The following is a 13615-nucleotide window of genomic DNA, read 5'->3' on the forward strand; positions in this document are numbered from 1 at the left end:
ATTCGTTTTCAAAAATGGCTTCGAAAGTAGCGTTGATGACGAAAAATTAGTGGGAAGTGTAGCTAAATTTCCGTGCGTTTACGATATAAGTAATAACCTGTATAAAAATCAAGTTGTGAAAGGCAATGTATATATGGAAGGAAGCTACAGCCAATTGTCCTTCAGGGGTAATAGGGAATTGATTTTTGTATGAAGAATTTGTCCTAATATCATCCTTTATAAGATCCAAGACATAATTAAACTGAGGGACGTTTAGCCTAAAAAATTTCCGAAACTTTTTGTCATCCTGCAGCAAATGCTGATTGATCAGTTTTGTAAAGAAACCTTAATATTTCCTTGTTTTATACAAAGTATGGAATTTCATTCTTTCATTTTTTTCAAAGTACGTTTTCTTAAAACCTACTATTTTTCTTCTAATTATCTCGATGAAAAACCGGACGGGTTATTTTTTTAAACTGAGATATTTTTTATAGAGGAAAGGGAGAGTAAAAATTTTGAAAATCGTGGGATGTTATTTATGGAAGACTCTAGAGGAGGAGGAAAGGAATTCGATTTTATTACAAATAAGAAGAAAATTTTTGATTTTTGGTGACTTGACCACCCTGTATATTGCATTAAAAAATCAATAAATTAAAAATAAACAAAAAAATTTAAATTTTAGGTGTATAGCCCCTTAATTAAGGGGTCAATGAATTTACTTATAAATTTTTTTTAAAGTTACGTTATTATGAAAAATCCAATCGAATTGAGAGAAAAAAAATGTTCAGCCTAAAATCTTTTGAAATTCAAACATTTCGTCAATAAAATTTAGCCATAACGTCAAATTTGAAATTTTAACACAGTTTATGCAACTTCACAAAAAATTTGTATACTGCAAAAATTTCGTTGTGTTTCAATCGAAATCACTCGCCATCAAAAAACGAAACCAATAATAAATAAAAATGGGTATAGGTTTTTTTTTTCAGTGCAACGATTTTAAACTTGATTTGTTTCAGTAGTTTTTGCAGGTTCCTGAATTTCAAGACTTTGTATTTGTTGATCAATGTCCTCTTTTTGTTGAATACATTTTAACTCATCACGCAAAATATTAAGACTAGATTTAAGTTGACGTAAATTCTCTTCTTTTTGCTCAAGCGCATCCGGTGTTTGAAGCGTTTCTTCATTTTTTTCATTAAGTGGATCGGTTGGTTCTGGTACAATTGGTGGGGGTAAATTTTCGATGGTTGAATGATTATTAATAATAACTTCAGATGATGGTTTATTTTTTTCTATGCGTTGATATAAATCTAAGCGTTCCGTCTGCATGGCTCGGCACAGATCTTTAAGAATTTGGATCTGCTTATCGTACTGTATTTGAGTTTCCTTCAATTGTTGATTTTCCCGACATAAGTCAATTAACTGTAAATTCGATTTTTTAAATTTTTCTTGATACATTGCATTTTCTTTAGCCATTTGATGTAATTTCACAGACATTTTATCCATTTCGGATTGAAATGTTTCAAACATGTTATTGTTCTTTGCAACGGCCGAATGAAAATCTTCACACTGGTCACGATACATTTGAATTTGTTGTCGTAAACTTTCTGATGCTTTACGAAATTCATCACATTGTAATTTTTGTATTTCTAATTCGTTACGTAATACTTCTTTTTCCTTTTTATATGTTTCTTGATTTGCTAATATTTCACAATTACGTTGTTCAATTGTTGCTTCAGATAATTTACGTTCAATATCCATTTGTTTAATTAATGCTTCGACTTGTTCCTCGCGTTTTTCAACATGGGAACATAATATTTGAAACTTGGAATTTAATGCAATATTATCGTCACGTAATTTGGTGTTATTTTCGTTACCTTGTTGCATCATACTATTAATTTCGTTAATTGTTGCTTGAAAACGATTTGATACTTCTTTTCGTTTTTCTTCCTCATCTTTCATTCGTTGAGATGTTTCTTCCTGTAATGATTTGTATTTAGTAATCGAATCAATAAAATAAGGTTTTTGACCGAAAAACTCAAATTCAAAGTTTATTTTTCTGTGTCGAAAACCAGATTTGGGTACGTTTTTGGGATAATTGGCTTATTTTTGTCGCAGCTAACTAGCTTAAATAGCCGTTCAATTAACAGCCTAGCCTTTTTACTAAAAGGCGCCGTTTAACAAGCGGTCTAACTTAACAGTTAGGCAATTGACTTGTATCGATAGCGTTTAACTAAAGAATATAAGATAAAAGAACCCGTACATTTTTTTTACGCTTATATATCGAAAACGTTAAGATTTGGAGAAAATTGTCAAAAGTAAAAAAATACTTAGAATTTTCCAAAATATAATATCATATGGCTTTCAAATTAAATTTTTGACCGGAACCATAAAAGAATCTATAGTTTCATCAATAACGAGCTTTCGGCGAAATTTCCGCATTTTATTTTCAAATGCTTATATCTCGAAAACGGTGAGGTTAAGTACAAAAGGCCAGGGATCAAAAAAAGCTTAAATTTCCCAAAATATAAAATCCAATAGTTTTTTTAAATGTAAAATAAAGAGAATGTGTCCAGAAGTAGAGAACTTCTGCCCTACCGTATGGGTGAAAATGCACAAATTCGCATGAATATGATTTTATTGAGGGCATGAAAATCTACTATCGCGGAGTTTTTTCCTTTATTAGAATGATTTTTCGGTTTCGTTTCTTAAATTATCATTATCGTCTTGTTTTAATATAAAATCTTAATAAAAGTTAGGTTACCATGGTAACAAATAATATAAAAATTACACAATTTTTGTGAACGCCTTTGTTAATCTATGTCTCCCTTTGATAAAAACAATATGGTAGTAGACATTTTAAGAAATTTAACCCTGATATTTCCAAATTATTGGATAAAAATATGTGTTGTTTTGAAAATTGAACTCACCTTAATACTTTTATTTTGTTTTTGAAGTTCACGACATAAATTTTCTAGGCGAGAATTGATTAATATTTGTCGATGTTTTTCATTAACTACTTGGTCATATTCTCGATGTAAAACCGTAATATTTTTCTCAGCAGTTTTCAATGACTGATCCAAATTTCTACGTTCCATTAACAATTCCACACATTTATTGACTAGAACTGGTAACTTTTCTTCTGGTTTTAAATGTCGTATTAAATTATCAATATATTTTTCATCTTTTTTCCTATTTTTATCATCGATTACCCGTTTTGTTCTACTTGTAGCCTTGTTCGTTGTTGATTCGGATGATTCAATTGTATTTGATTCAACATTTTCTTCACCTTCCATTACAAAAAAATGCTTGATGTTTTCACGTTTTTTTAAATTTTCCAAAAAAAAATTAATTGTGTTCACCTAATCGTCAATTAAAAAAAAATTATTAACTGACACATTATGAATTGTAAAATATTATTTATTAGTAACCGGTTGAATGATTGAAAAATAACTGCCAACCTAAGTAAATAAAATTTCATTTATTAAAATAACTATAGACTTATTTATATTAATAGACTGAGTTCATGCAAGGGTCTAATGGACCATTTACACCAATGATTCTCAAAGTGGTCAATGAACCCCCGGTGATCCACGGAGACCTACAAGGGATCCATGTAAGAAAAAATAATTGGGGGTCTGTGAGATGTAAATGAGGGTCCACAATCATCGATCTCATTAAAAAACTTAATTTTATTTTGGTTTCAGTCTCATAAATAAATATGTTAAAATTAAATGTTAAATTTTAGACCTCACTACAGTTGGAAATGAGTCAAAAGAGATATTTTGAAGTTGATGAATTTTCAAAAATGTAATATTAGGACCCATCTTCTAAGCCGTTTCGAGATAAAACAAAAGTTTAAATGTAAAGAATGTTCCTTATAAGAAATAAAAAACTTTCATTTGAAACATTTTTTCGTAAACGTCACTGATTATTCGCGAGGGCGCAAATTAGGACAAAATTTTGGTGTCTATTTTCTCCAAAACTATAAAATATATGGAGTTGAAAATTTGCAGGTAGCTTCCAACTAGTAGTCTTATGAAACATTTTCGAAAAACGAAAAAAAAATTTAGAGTTTGAGTTCGTAAATGAGCAACATAGATCAATTGGATCTCCTACATCTTGACCCAATTGGCAAATCGTTACAGGTAGAACAAAATTTTAAAATTAAACAAGTGAAAGCAAACAATTGCCTAAGTTAATTGTTGAAATACCATGTATAAACAGTTTTGATTACGCAATCGTTTGTTTTTTTAAGTCATGTAAGTAAAAAAAGATAGCCGCTCTTAGAGAGTCACATATACATACATGTCACACACATATAACTGATATTCTCATATAATACATACTAAATAATTTGTACCCTCATGGGTACACAGTGATGTTAATAAAAAAATGTTTCAAACCAAAGTTGTTTACCTTTTTTATAAGAAATAACTTCTACTTTAAAACTTTTGTTCTATCTTTAACGGTTTACAAGATGAGATTTTTTTCATTTGATTAAACGAGCAAAAAAATTTAAAAATACTTTCAAAATTTTCCAAAATATTTTCTAAAATTCTTTTCATTCATCTAGTATATTTCACAAGACAACTAATTGAAGCTCCGTGTAAATTTTCAACTCCCTATCTTTTATAGTTTTGGAGAAAATGGACACCAAATTTTGTCCTAAGTTGCGCCCCCACGGGTAATGCAGTAATGTTTACGAAAAAATGTTTTAAACAAAAGTTGTTAATTTTTTTATAAGGAATAACTTTTGCGCTTAAACTTTTGTTCTATCTCTAACGGTTTATAAGATGGATCATTTTTCATTTGATTGAATGAGCAAACAAAATTCCATTTTAAAATTGGTATATCTCGGTCAATTTTGAAGCTAGGATATTAAAAAAAAAAAAAGAAAAAATGCACAATTAAATCAGCTAGAACTTTTATTTGAACTTTTTTTGTAATTTGAAAACAACTGATTAAAACTCCCAACTACCCAAAAAAGGGATTAAGCACCATCCTGAGGGGTTGATTTTTTGGCACGAAGTTTTTACAATCTAATAAACACTTTGAAAAATTTCAAAGATGCAATATTTTATTTTTTTAACTTTGTTATGCTATTTGTAGGATAAACACCACACACGTGTTTCTCAATATTTTTACTTATGTTCAAAAAATGTTTAATAACATTGAGAAATTTATTGCAAAAAATATGATATTACAAAAATTTATTACAACAGCAAAAATGAAGCGTTTAAAACAAAAAAAAAGTACTTACTGATATTCGATAACTAATATATTTTATTATTAAAAATTAAAATGATCGAACCAAAATACTGAGCTATATTTAGAATGCGATTATATGTCGTATATAAGTACAACGTACCTACGTTATTATAACGCGGAATTATTTTTAATTTGTATTTCGTAATAATAAAATAAAACTAAGTTTTTTATAATAAAATATTTTATTTTTAATATAACTAGTATTAATTTTTATATGAAATGTGTTTTCTTTTTAATTTTTAATCGCTGGTTTGTTATTTACCTGTTTCAATCACAAAGACGAAAGGTGAAATTTTAAAGAACGCTAACTTGCCAATTTCTGAATAGACGTAGTCTATTGAACGTATTATAAATTTTTCGTTTTAAATATGAAAATAATGCAAATGATTCCACACAAACTTCTATTCCCGTTTTGAATCTTTATACCATGTATACAGCGTGAAACTAAAAAAATAGGTTTAATCGAGGAAAATGCTTCAAACGAAAAATATTAATTTCAGAGGTACACATCTTATACGAGTATTGAATTCAATCTAAGTTTTCCGGTTAATAAAACATACAAGATGATAGACATACTTATAACAACTCAAGTCATATACCACAGTTTACTGTCGGCTCAGAGTGTTAGCTTTTATTTTTTTTTTATGTTTATAATTTTATATTAAAAGTTATTTCGAAGTTCGGAGAATTCTCTATTTTTTTCTACAAATTATAATATCTATAATATTGTAAATTTAGAAGCGCTTCTTACATGATTCTTTACTTTTTGTTTTACGTATAAAACACACTTTTTGTTTTGCGCCCCAATAGGGTATTCCACCATTTTTGAAAAAGTACTTCAAAATGTTGATTTTGCTAATAAAAAGCCACCAAAAACGGAAAAATACACACGCTTTCTTGCCAAAAACTTAAATTAAATTTTAAACCTTTTTTAAACTGTCAAAAACGCGGGCATCCAATTTGATGACGTAATATGGGTATCACTAAACGAAATAACAAAAATAAGTTTGACAGATATATTCATAGACATCTGATTATATTAAATATAAATACTTATTATCTATGTATATATTATACCCAGCTGTCTACACTGAACTAGCTGATGGTCTATGGCTCCTACCGCTATGACATCACAGCAGGGCTTACCCGCGTTTTAGGTCACGTGATATACAGTTTAAAAATTAGGGTTTTTAATTTAAATATTTTAAAAGAAAAATGTGCTTTTATGACTCGAAATCAGAATATTTAAGTTTATACATAAATTTTAACTTTTTTCAAATTTCATGATTTATTTTTGACTAACGATAATACCCTATTTCTGTTGCGCCGGTGACGGGTGCCTCCTTTGCTACGCTTAGTAACGGACCAGTCTAGTCCATCCAAATTTTGTCAAATTTTGATAAACCAAGTAGGTATGTAATCCTACTAAAATTGGGTCATGCTTTATAAATTTTCATGTCCTGGGCCTCTTATTTTTTTTAGAAATAGCTAGAAAAAAAGATATCACAGCTGAAAAGAACGACCCAGAATTAGTGGGTTTCAAAAACAATTCCAACAAGATCGCATAAAATTTGCCTGTGTTAACAAAAATATCGAATTTTTTTATACTTTATGACGTCATCAGAACGAAAGTCAATTAATTGAAGCTCAAATATTTTCAGCTTCGCTATTTTTTATCTAGATGGCACTCTGATCGAAATTATACCATGTGATCATATTTGACGCTAGAAGCCAGCTTCAAGCGTCCCGATGAAATCGCACCTTAACATTGCAATATAAATATGTTTTTTCCTCTATAATTTTGACGTGGTGTTTTTTTTTCTGTTGTTGGTACTATGTATATGGCGCACATATTGACGACGCGGGAAATTTTTAATTTTTCAATTTCATTTTCCGAATGAAAAAGTATTATATAATTATATATAATTTATAAATTTAATATATAATTTTAAACAATTATATTGAATCGTATTTTGAGTTTCTAAAAAAATAATAGTTTAATTATTTTTTCAATTGGCTAAAGATTTCGATTATAGGAAAGTGAAAATAAGCGATTTTTTACCATTGTGGCTCCTAAATAGCTAATCATGCCACATAATTTTATCGTTTGGCTACTGATAGCCAAAGTGGCTATTTTCGTTTTTATAGTTTGATTTTACGGACAAAAGATATTGACCTATGTTGCTCATTTACGAACTGAACTTCACCTTTTTACGTCCTGGACATGCTATAAAAATTTCAGATTGATATCTCTTTTCGATTTTGAGTTATCGTGTTGACAGATAGACAGACAGACGGGCGAATAACCGGAAATGGACTCTTTGGGTGATTTTATGAACATCTATATCAAAATTTTGGACTAAACTTGGGACTAAACTTATAAATATTACATATATACAGGATATAAATCGTTTGACCGATGACATTAATCGGATAACATAAAATAAAAAACCGTTATTTACAATGTTAATAATGCGACGAGAATTTTTTTTTAAATATAATTTGTTTAAAAACTATGTACAAAAACATGAACAATAAATTGAATATATAAATAATTTATTTCATTTCACACGATTATGATAAAATTCCATAACGGTATGACTGACATTCCATCCAGATATTATTGAAATAATATAAAATAACACTAATACTGGAACTGATGATAGTATTAAATTCGTTTTGTGTAAAAATGGCAAACCTGAAATAAAATTATATTTTATTAATTCTCATGCTTTTGACAATTTCATAATACAGTGAAACTTGGATAAGTGAAAAAATTCTATAACTGGAACTCATGCTGAGATCCCAACACTTTGGCATTGAATTACCTGTGTTAGTGTGATGAAGAAAATATCTATACCTGGAATTTGCTCTTTCGATTTTATCGTCATAGTTGCCTCTATAACAGAGACAACGAGTGAATTTTGTATGCATTAACCTTTGTAACTAAGATAACATCGTTTTGTTTGTTTGTTTACTTACTTATTCTTATTCTACCCACAAATTCTGCACTTAACTAATTTTGAGCCTCAAATTTTAGTTTTGCTTTACTATAATACGGATGTTTATTTGAAAAATGCCGAAACGAAAGTTCAAATCGTTATCAATGCGTGAAAAACTGAAGTTAATTACTGCTTATGAAAGTGAGAAGACACGCGATGAAGTCTGTGTCGAATTTAATGTGCCAAAATCTTGTCTTTGTATAATAATTCAGAATAAAGATAAAATTGAATAACAATGTTCTGAAGAACAAGAAAAACTAAAACGTGTACGTTTATCAGAATATCCTGAACTTGAACAGTGTTTGCTAACATGGGTCAAGCAACTTCGTTACAAACACGTTGCCGGTAAGTAGATCGATGATTAAAGAAAAAGCACAAGATTTCGAGCGAAGGCTCGTTTTTCATAATTTTTGTAGCATGGTTGGTTGGAAGGGTTTAAAAAAAGAAACGGTATAATTTTCAAAGCAATTTGTGGAGAAGTAACGCTGTTGATGTTAACAAATGTAGCCAATGAATTGAAGACCTGCCAGTTCTTCTGCGCAATTATAATGTTGATGATATTTTTAACGCAGGCGAAGCGGGTTTATTTTGTCTACCCAATAAAACTTTCACTTTAAAAGGTGAGTCCTGTCATGGCGGAAAACTTAGTAAAGAGCGCGTTACAATACTTCTGGGTGCTAACATGTCAGGAACTGGAAAAATGTCTATATTATTAATCGGAAAATCTAAAATTCCAAGATTTTTGAAACGTGTTAAAACTTTGCCTGTGAATTACCAAAATAATAAAAAAGCATGGATGACATCTTTTGATTCCTAATAAAGATGAAAACTCATTATTTTATATGTTATTTTATTTAATAATCGCACTTCTATAATTACTGTAAAAACCTGGGGAATGAGATTCAAAAACACATAAAATAAATAAACTTATAAATCATATAATTGCTGACATTCTTATGGAAACTAAAAAAAAAAACAAAACCCAGTAAATTTCATTTTAGTAATAATTATGATTAATAATCGAATCATTTTAGTAACAGTTATGAGACATAGAGGTCACAAATTCCTAAACATAAGGAGATCCACGATAAAATCGAAAAACGAATCTCAGATATAAAGATTTGCTTCGCCCCACTAACAGAGGTAATTCAATGCTAAATTGTTGGGACCTCAGCATGAGTTCCAGTTATGAAGGTTCACTTATTCAGATCCCACTTAACCAAGTTCCACTGTATATTATTTATTAATTATTACTTACAATTATAACCAAGAAAAGTGATGTAAACGTAATAACAAATTCCAACCAGCCAAAATGAGTTGCCAATGAATCTGGATATAAACCATTCATGATTAATGATACCATTGTAAAAAAATAATTGCCATATATGTATCATGACAAATTGTGGAAAGAATGCATTTAAGTGTACATCAAATGCGTAACCCCATTCAATATCTTGTAAATCGTTACAATCGCGTCGTAAATATTTATTACCAAAAAACCAAAATAATGTTGCTACTATAATTCCGCATCCTATGCAGTCAACTAATACCACATACACTAAAAATTTTATTAATTGTATGATACCTAATCGAAGTACAATGGCGAATGCTATCGATGATACTAAAACAAAACAAAAACTATTATTAATGGAGGTAATAAAATCGAAGAAATGACTAAAATATCGAAATTTAATTAATTCAGTCAAATTATATATGAAAAGGGGGTGAATCTTGCATCAAATCAGGTATTTTTGTTTTTTTTGATATATTGTTTGCAATGTAAAGGCAACGATCGAATCATAATAAGCCGAAAAATAAGAAAAACTTTGACCTTATTTAAGTTTTTGCCGATTTTGACCCGGAAGGACTGCTTTTTCATCTAAAAGTTTTTTTTTTTTTTTAATATTTTGTTTGCAATGCAGAGGTAATCTTAAATCCAAATTTTTAACCTCGGCAGACGACCGGATCATGCCGAAAAATAAGAAAAACCTCGAAAATATTAACTTTATTTTAGTTTTTGTCAATTTTGAATCTCATTTTTAAAGAAGGTTAAATTTGCAACAATTTGAGATCAAGTCGGCTTTTATAGGACCGATAGTTTCTCAGATATAGCTTTCAAAGTTAGTCTATTTTGTCAAGTTATCCGATTTTACGCAAAATTTCACCTTGAGTAAACCGATAGAACAAAAGTTTAAATGTAAAAAAGGTTTCTTATAAAAAAATTAAAAACTTTGTCTTGTATTGTCAAGTTAACATAACATAATTAACCATCAAAACTTAAAATATATATTTTTTTAAATTTGTGTACCCACTACGTGCACATACATCCTTAATTAATCGGACACAACGGGTTTTTTTCTTCAATAATTTATTAAGGTTTTAACTTTAAATAGTTTTTTTTTTTTTTTTTTTAAATTTCCACCGACTAGTTTGGGAGAAATCTATGAAAACATATCATCTATCTACCGCTTTCTTACAAGACCAATGTTAAATATATATTGGATCCTCCATTTCTAATTTCCCAATTTTCTCATCAAAATCATGGTCAGTGACCTAGGAAACTCTCGTGTGAGGGTTTTTTGGACCCATCATCTTAAATTTTGAAAAGTACGCTTTCTTAAGATATAAGTTCTAAAATAAGGTTATTCAATACTTCTTTCAAAAACCAAAATCATACTGAGTTATTTTCATCAAAATGAAACATTTAAACGGGCTAGATAGAAATCCATTACGGTGGGAATCCACTACTGAATGGGAGGGTTTACGTAAACATGTTTCATATACCCTAAAATGCGTGTTTAAACGGAACTTATCACCCGTTTGTTAATTGATCACTTGTTCAGATACATCCGGTATATGCCTCGTGCAGAATAAACTGCAATTAAATAGTACTTACTCGTTAACCAAGCACTTAATAATAACAGAAATGCTGGATCATCTCTTGCAAATTGTTTTTTTGTTTCTGAAAAAAAAAAAAATCTGTATATTTGTAGAAAAATAAAAAATCAAATACAAGATAAATCATAAATTGAGTCGCCGTATCGCTGAGAAATAAATCTCCTTTGGTCAAAATAAGTATTATTTTAAATTTAATTTAAAATCAAAAATTTTCACGCCGAATTTCTTCTAAATTAGTTCTGCAAGAATAAATAAAATGGGAACAAACAAGTGAAAATAAACAATTGAGTGAATTGTTGAAATACTCTTTTTGTTGCTCGTTTACGAACTCAAATTCACTTTTTACGTTCTGAGCAGGTTATAAAAATTTCAGCTCGATATCTCTTTTTGTTTTTATCATGCTGACAGACAGACGGGTGGAGGGGCAAACGGAAATGGACTAATTAAGTGAATTTGTGAACACCTATATCAGGGGTCGGCAATCTTTTGAGTAGGGAAGAGTCAAAAAGTTTTTAAAGAGTCATAAAGTTTTTTCTTGCCAACAACAAAGACTGAAAATGAGTTATAAAAAATTCCTATATGAACATTTTGGACCAAGATATTCGCTTCCTAAGCAAAATTGACACTTCTAGATTTAAAACCCCAATTTAATTTTTTTTTAATATCATTCGAAAATTTAAACTGCCGTATATTAAGCCCTTGCATATTGTCTCTTACAAATTTTTACCACTCTCCCACTATACGTTTTTAAACATGTCCAAAAATAGAATTTTTCCATATTTTAGGAGTTTTTTCACCTGGCCACAATTTTATAAAAAAAAGGTGTTATCTAAAATTTCATCACAGGTTGCGACCCCTGACCTATACCAAAATTTTGTGCGTATTATCAATATTTATAGGCATTACAAACCTGGGACTAAAATTAATATATCTTGATAAGTATTTCATATATACAGGGTATAAAAATGTCAATTTTTTTTCAAAGGCGCAAAATAATTCTTAATCTACGTGAAACAATACAATAATTCGGTTTTCAACATGTTTTATTAAGTCATTTTTTGTAAAATTTGCTTAATTTGAATTATTACCCAAATTGGGTAAAAATAGACACTTTGTTTACGTGGATGACTTAGTCTACGTAGACAATTGTTGATGTAAACATTAATAAATGTAAACATTCCATATTGGCAATAATGAATAACTACAACACTAACTAAAAATACAATAAAAATATGCTTACGCTTCCTATAATGAAAATTTCGATAAACTTTTTGCGGAGACACAAATAAATACCACATCTGCCACAATGCAAATTCAAAATCCATCTGTTGAAATTTAAATATTCTCCTTAAATATTTATAACGCTTCATTGCAGCTGACATACAATCTTGCCGACTTGTCGCCGGTTCTGGTAGTAAACCTCCTGTGCTTTGGTTATCCGAATCATATCGGGGACTTCTTGTATATTGCCTCATATTTACAATTTTTTTTTTTTTTGTATGTATATTATATAGTTGGCACCATTATTGCAATAAATATCTTAATTTAGTGTTTAGTTTTTTGTACAAATTAATGTTTAAATAAAATTTTTGATTTGTGTATTTTTTTTTGATTCAATCATATAAATTCTGAACAAGTGAACTGTCATATACAAATTTATTGTCCAATGAAAATAAACTTTGGTTATATCTACCTACGTATTCGTTAGCAATAAAGATTTATTTTTAATAGTATAAAGCAGTGTTTAAATTATTCATTTCTTTAAAGGATGTGTTCACTACAATTTTTAAATTATACAAAAAGATAAATTTTTATTAGATAGTAGTTTCCAAAATTTCTAGGGTTTTTTTGCATAAAATTTAATCTATTTATCCCTGAAATAATTTTGAAAACTCTCAAAATACTTAGTTAAAAATTTTAACACATTGTTCTTAGTGTCTTTTTTGAAATAAGCCCATCTCTTGGACTTGAGCACAAGGTCCAAAAATTTATGTCAGATTGTCAGATGGCAAATTCTATTCGAATTTGGAGCGAAATGATTAAATCAAGATCTCACATAGATGAAGATCGTACTCAGGGCCGGTCTTAGCCATCTAGGCGCCCGATTCGAATAATACATTTGGCTTATTTCGATGTAAACAGCAAGTACTTTTAAACGAGACTAAATGGGCGTACTAATGGTACCTACTATTCCTAAAACCTTAAGATGGGTCATCTTATTTTCCAATGTAGAAAATCCAGCCAAAATTAAAAGTTAGTAGGTTAAGAAGCGCTCACACTTTGAACATAAGACTCATTGTGACATCTATTTTAATTATCATTTCAGCTCATCTAATTTAATTATCATCTCATTTATTTTCAGAGGTTGAGTACACCTCTTTAATGCATATATCATCCAAGATAGACTTACACTACATCAACTCACCACAACTATTTAAATTAATTTTTGTTGTCACGGCGGGAATCGA

The 13615-nt window shown here is 29.3% G+C and overlaps 2 protein-coding genes across 4 annotated transcripts; both read right to left on the reverse strand.

Annotated features, from left to right (window-relative positions):
• Nucleotides 1–694: 694 nt before the first annotated feature.
• LOC123302181 (alpha-taxilin) lies at nt 695–5572 on the reverse strand. 2 transcript variants are annotated; one of them, XM_044885013.1, is made up of 3 exons: nt 5510–5572; nt 2907–3338; nt 695–1956 (listed from the first exon to the last, which is right to left on the reverse strand). In XM_044885013.1, exons 2-3 carry the CDS (start codon nt 3270–3272, stop codon nt 976–978), a joined length of 1347 nt encoding a protein of 448 aa, XP_044740948.1. In that variant the 5' UTR covers nt 3273–3338; nt 5510–5572; the 3' UTR covers nt 695–975. The 2 variants fall into 2 exon arrangements, with proteins under 2 accessions (XP_044740948.1, XP_044740949.1); XM_044885014.1 differs by lacking the exon at nt 5510–5572 and having other exon boundaries at nt 2907–3340.
• Nucleotides 5573–7737: 2165 nt separating this feature from the next.
• On the reverse strand, nt 7738–12825 carry LOC123302184 (protein unc-50 homolog). Of its 2 annotated transcripts, none has more exons than XM_044885017.1 (4): nt 12388–12825; nt 11154–11211; nt 9508–9887; nt 7738–7945 (listed from the first exon to the last, which is right to left on the reverse strand). In XM_044885017.1, exons 1-4 carry the CDS (start codon nt 12620–12622, stop codon nt 7809–7811), a joined length of 810 nt encoding a protein of 269 aa, XP_044740952.1. In that variant the 5' UTR covers nt 12623–12825; the 3' UTR covers nt 7738–7808. The 2 variants fall into 2 exon arrangements, with proteins under 2 accessions (XP_044740952.1, XP_044740951.1); XM_044885016.1 differs by having other exon boundaries at nt 9508–9870; nt 11146–11211; nt 12388–12824.
• Nucleotides 12826–13615: the final 790 nt, after the last annotated feature.

This window comes from Chrysoperla carnea, chromosome X (assembly GCF_905475395.1).
Source record: "Chrysoperla carnea chromosome X, inChrCarn1.1, whole genome shotgun sequence".
Classification (NCBI taxonomy): Eukaryota; Metazoa; Arthropoda; class Insecta; order Neuroptera; family Chrysopidae; genus Chrysoperla; species Chrysoperla carnea.

Coding starts and splice junctions, on each gene's coding strand:
- LOC123302181 (XM_044885013.1), bottom strand. CDS start 3,272: ATGGAAGGTGAAGAAAATGTTGAATCAAATACAATTGAATCATCCGAA. Junction 1,957..2,906: donor AACAAAATAAAAGTATTAAG/GTGAGTTCAATT, acceptor AAATCATTACAG/GAAGAAACATCTCAACGAAT.
- LOC123302184 (XM_044885017.1), bottom strand. CDS start 12,622: ATGAGGCAATATACAAGAAGTCCCCGATATGATTCGGATAACCAAAGC. Junction 11,212..12,387: donor AAATTTTCATTATAGGAAGC/GTAAGCATATTT, acceptor TTTTTTTTTCAG/AAACAAAAAAACAATTTGCA. Junction 7,946..9,507: donor CACTTTTCTTGGTTATAATT/GTAAGTAATAAT, acceptor ATTTTATTTCAG/GTTTGCCATTTTTACACAAA.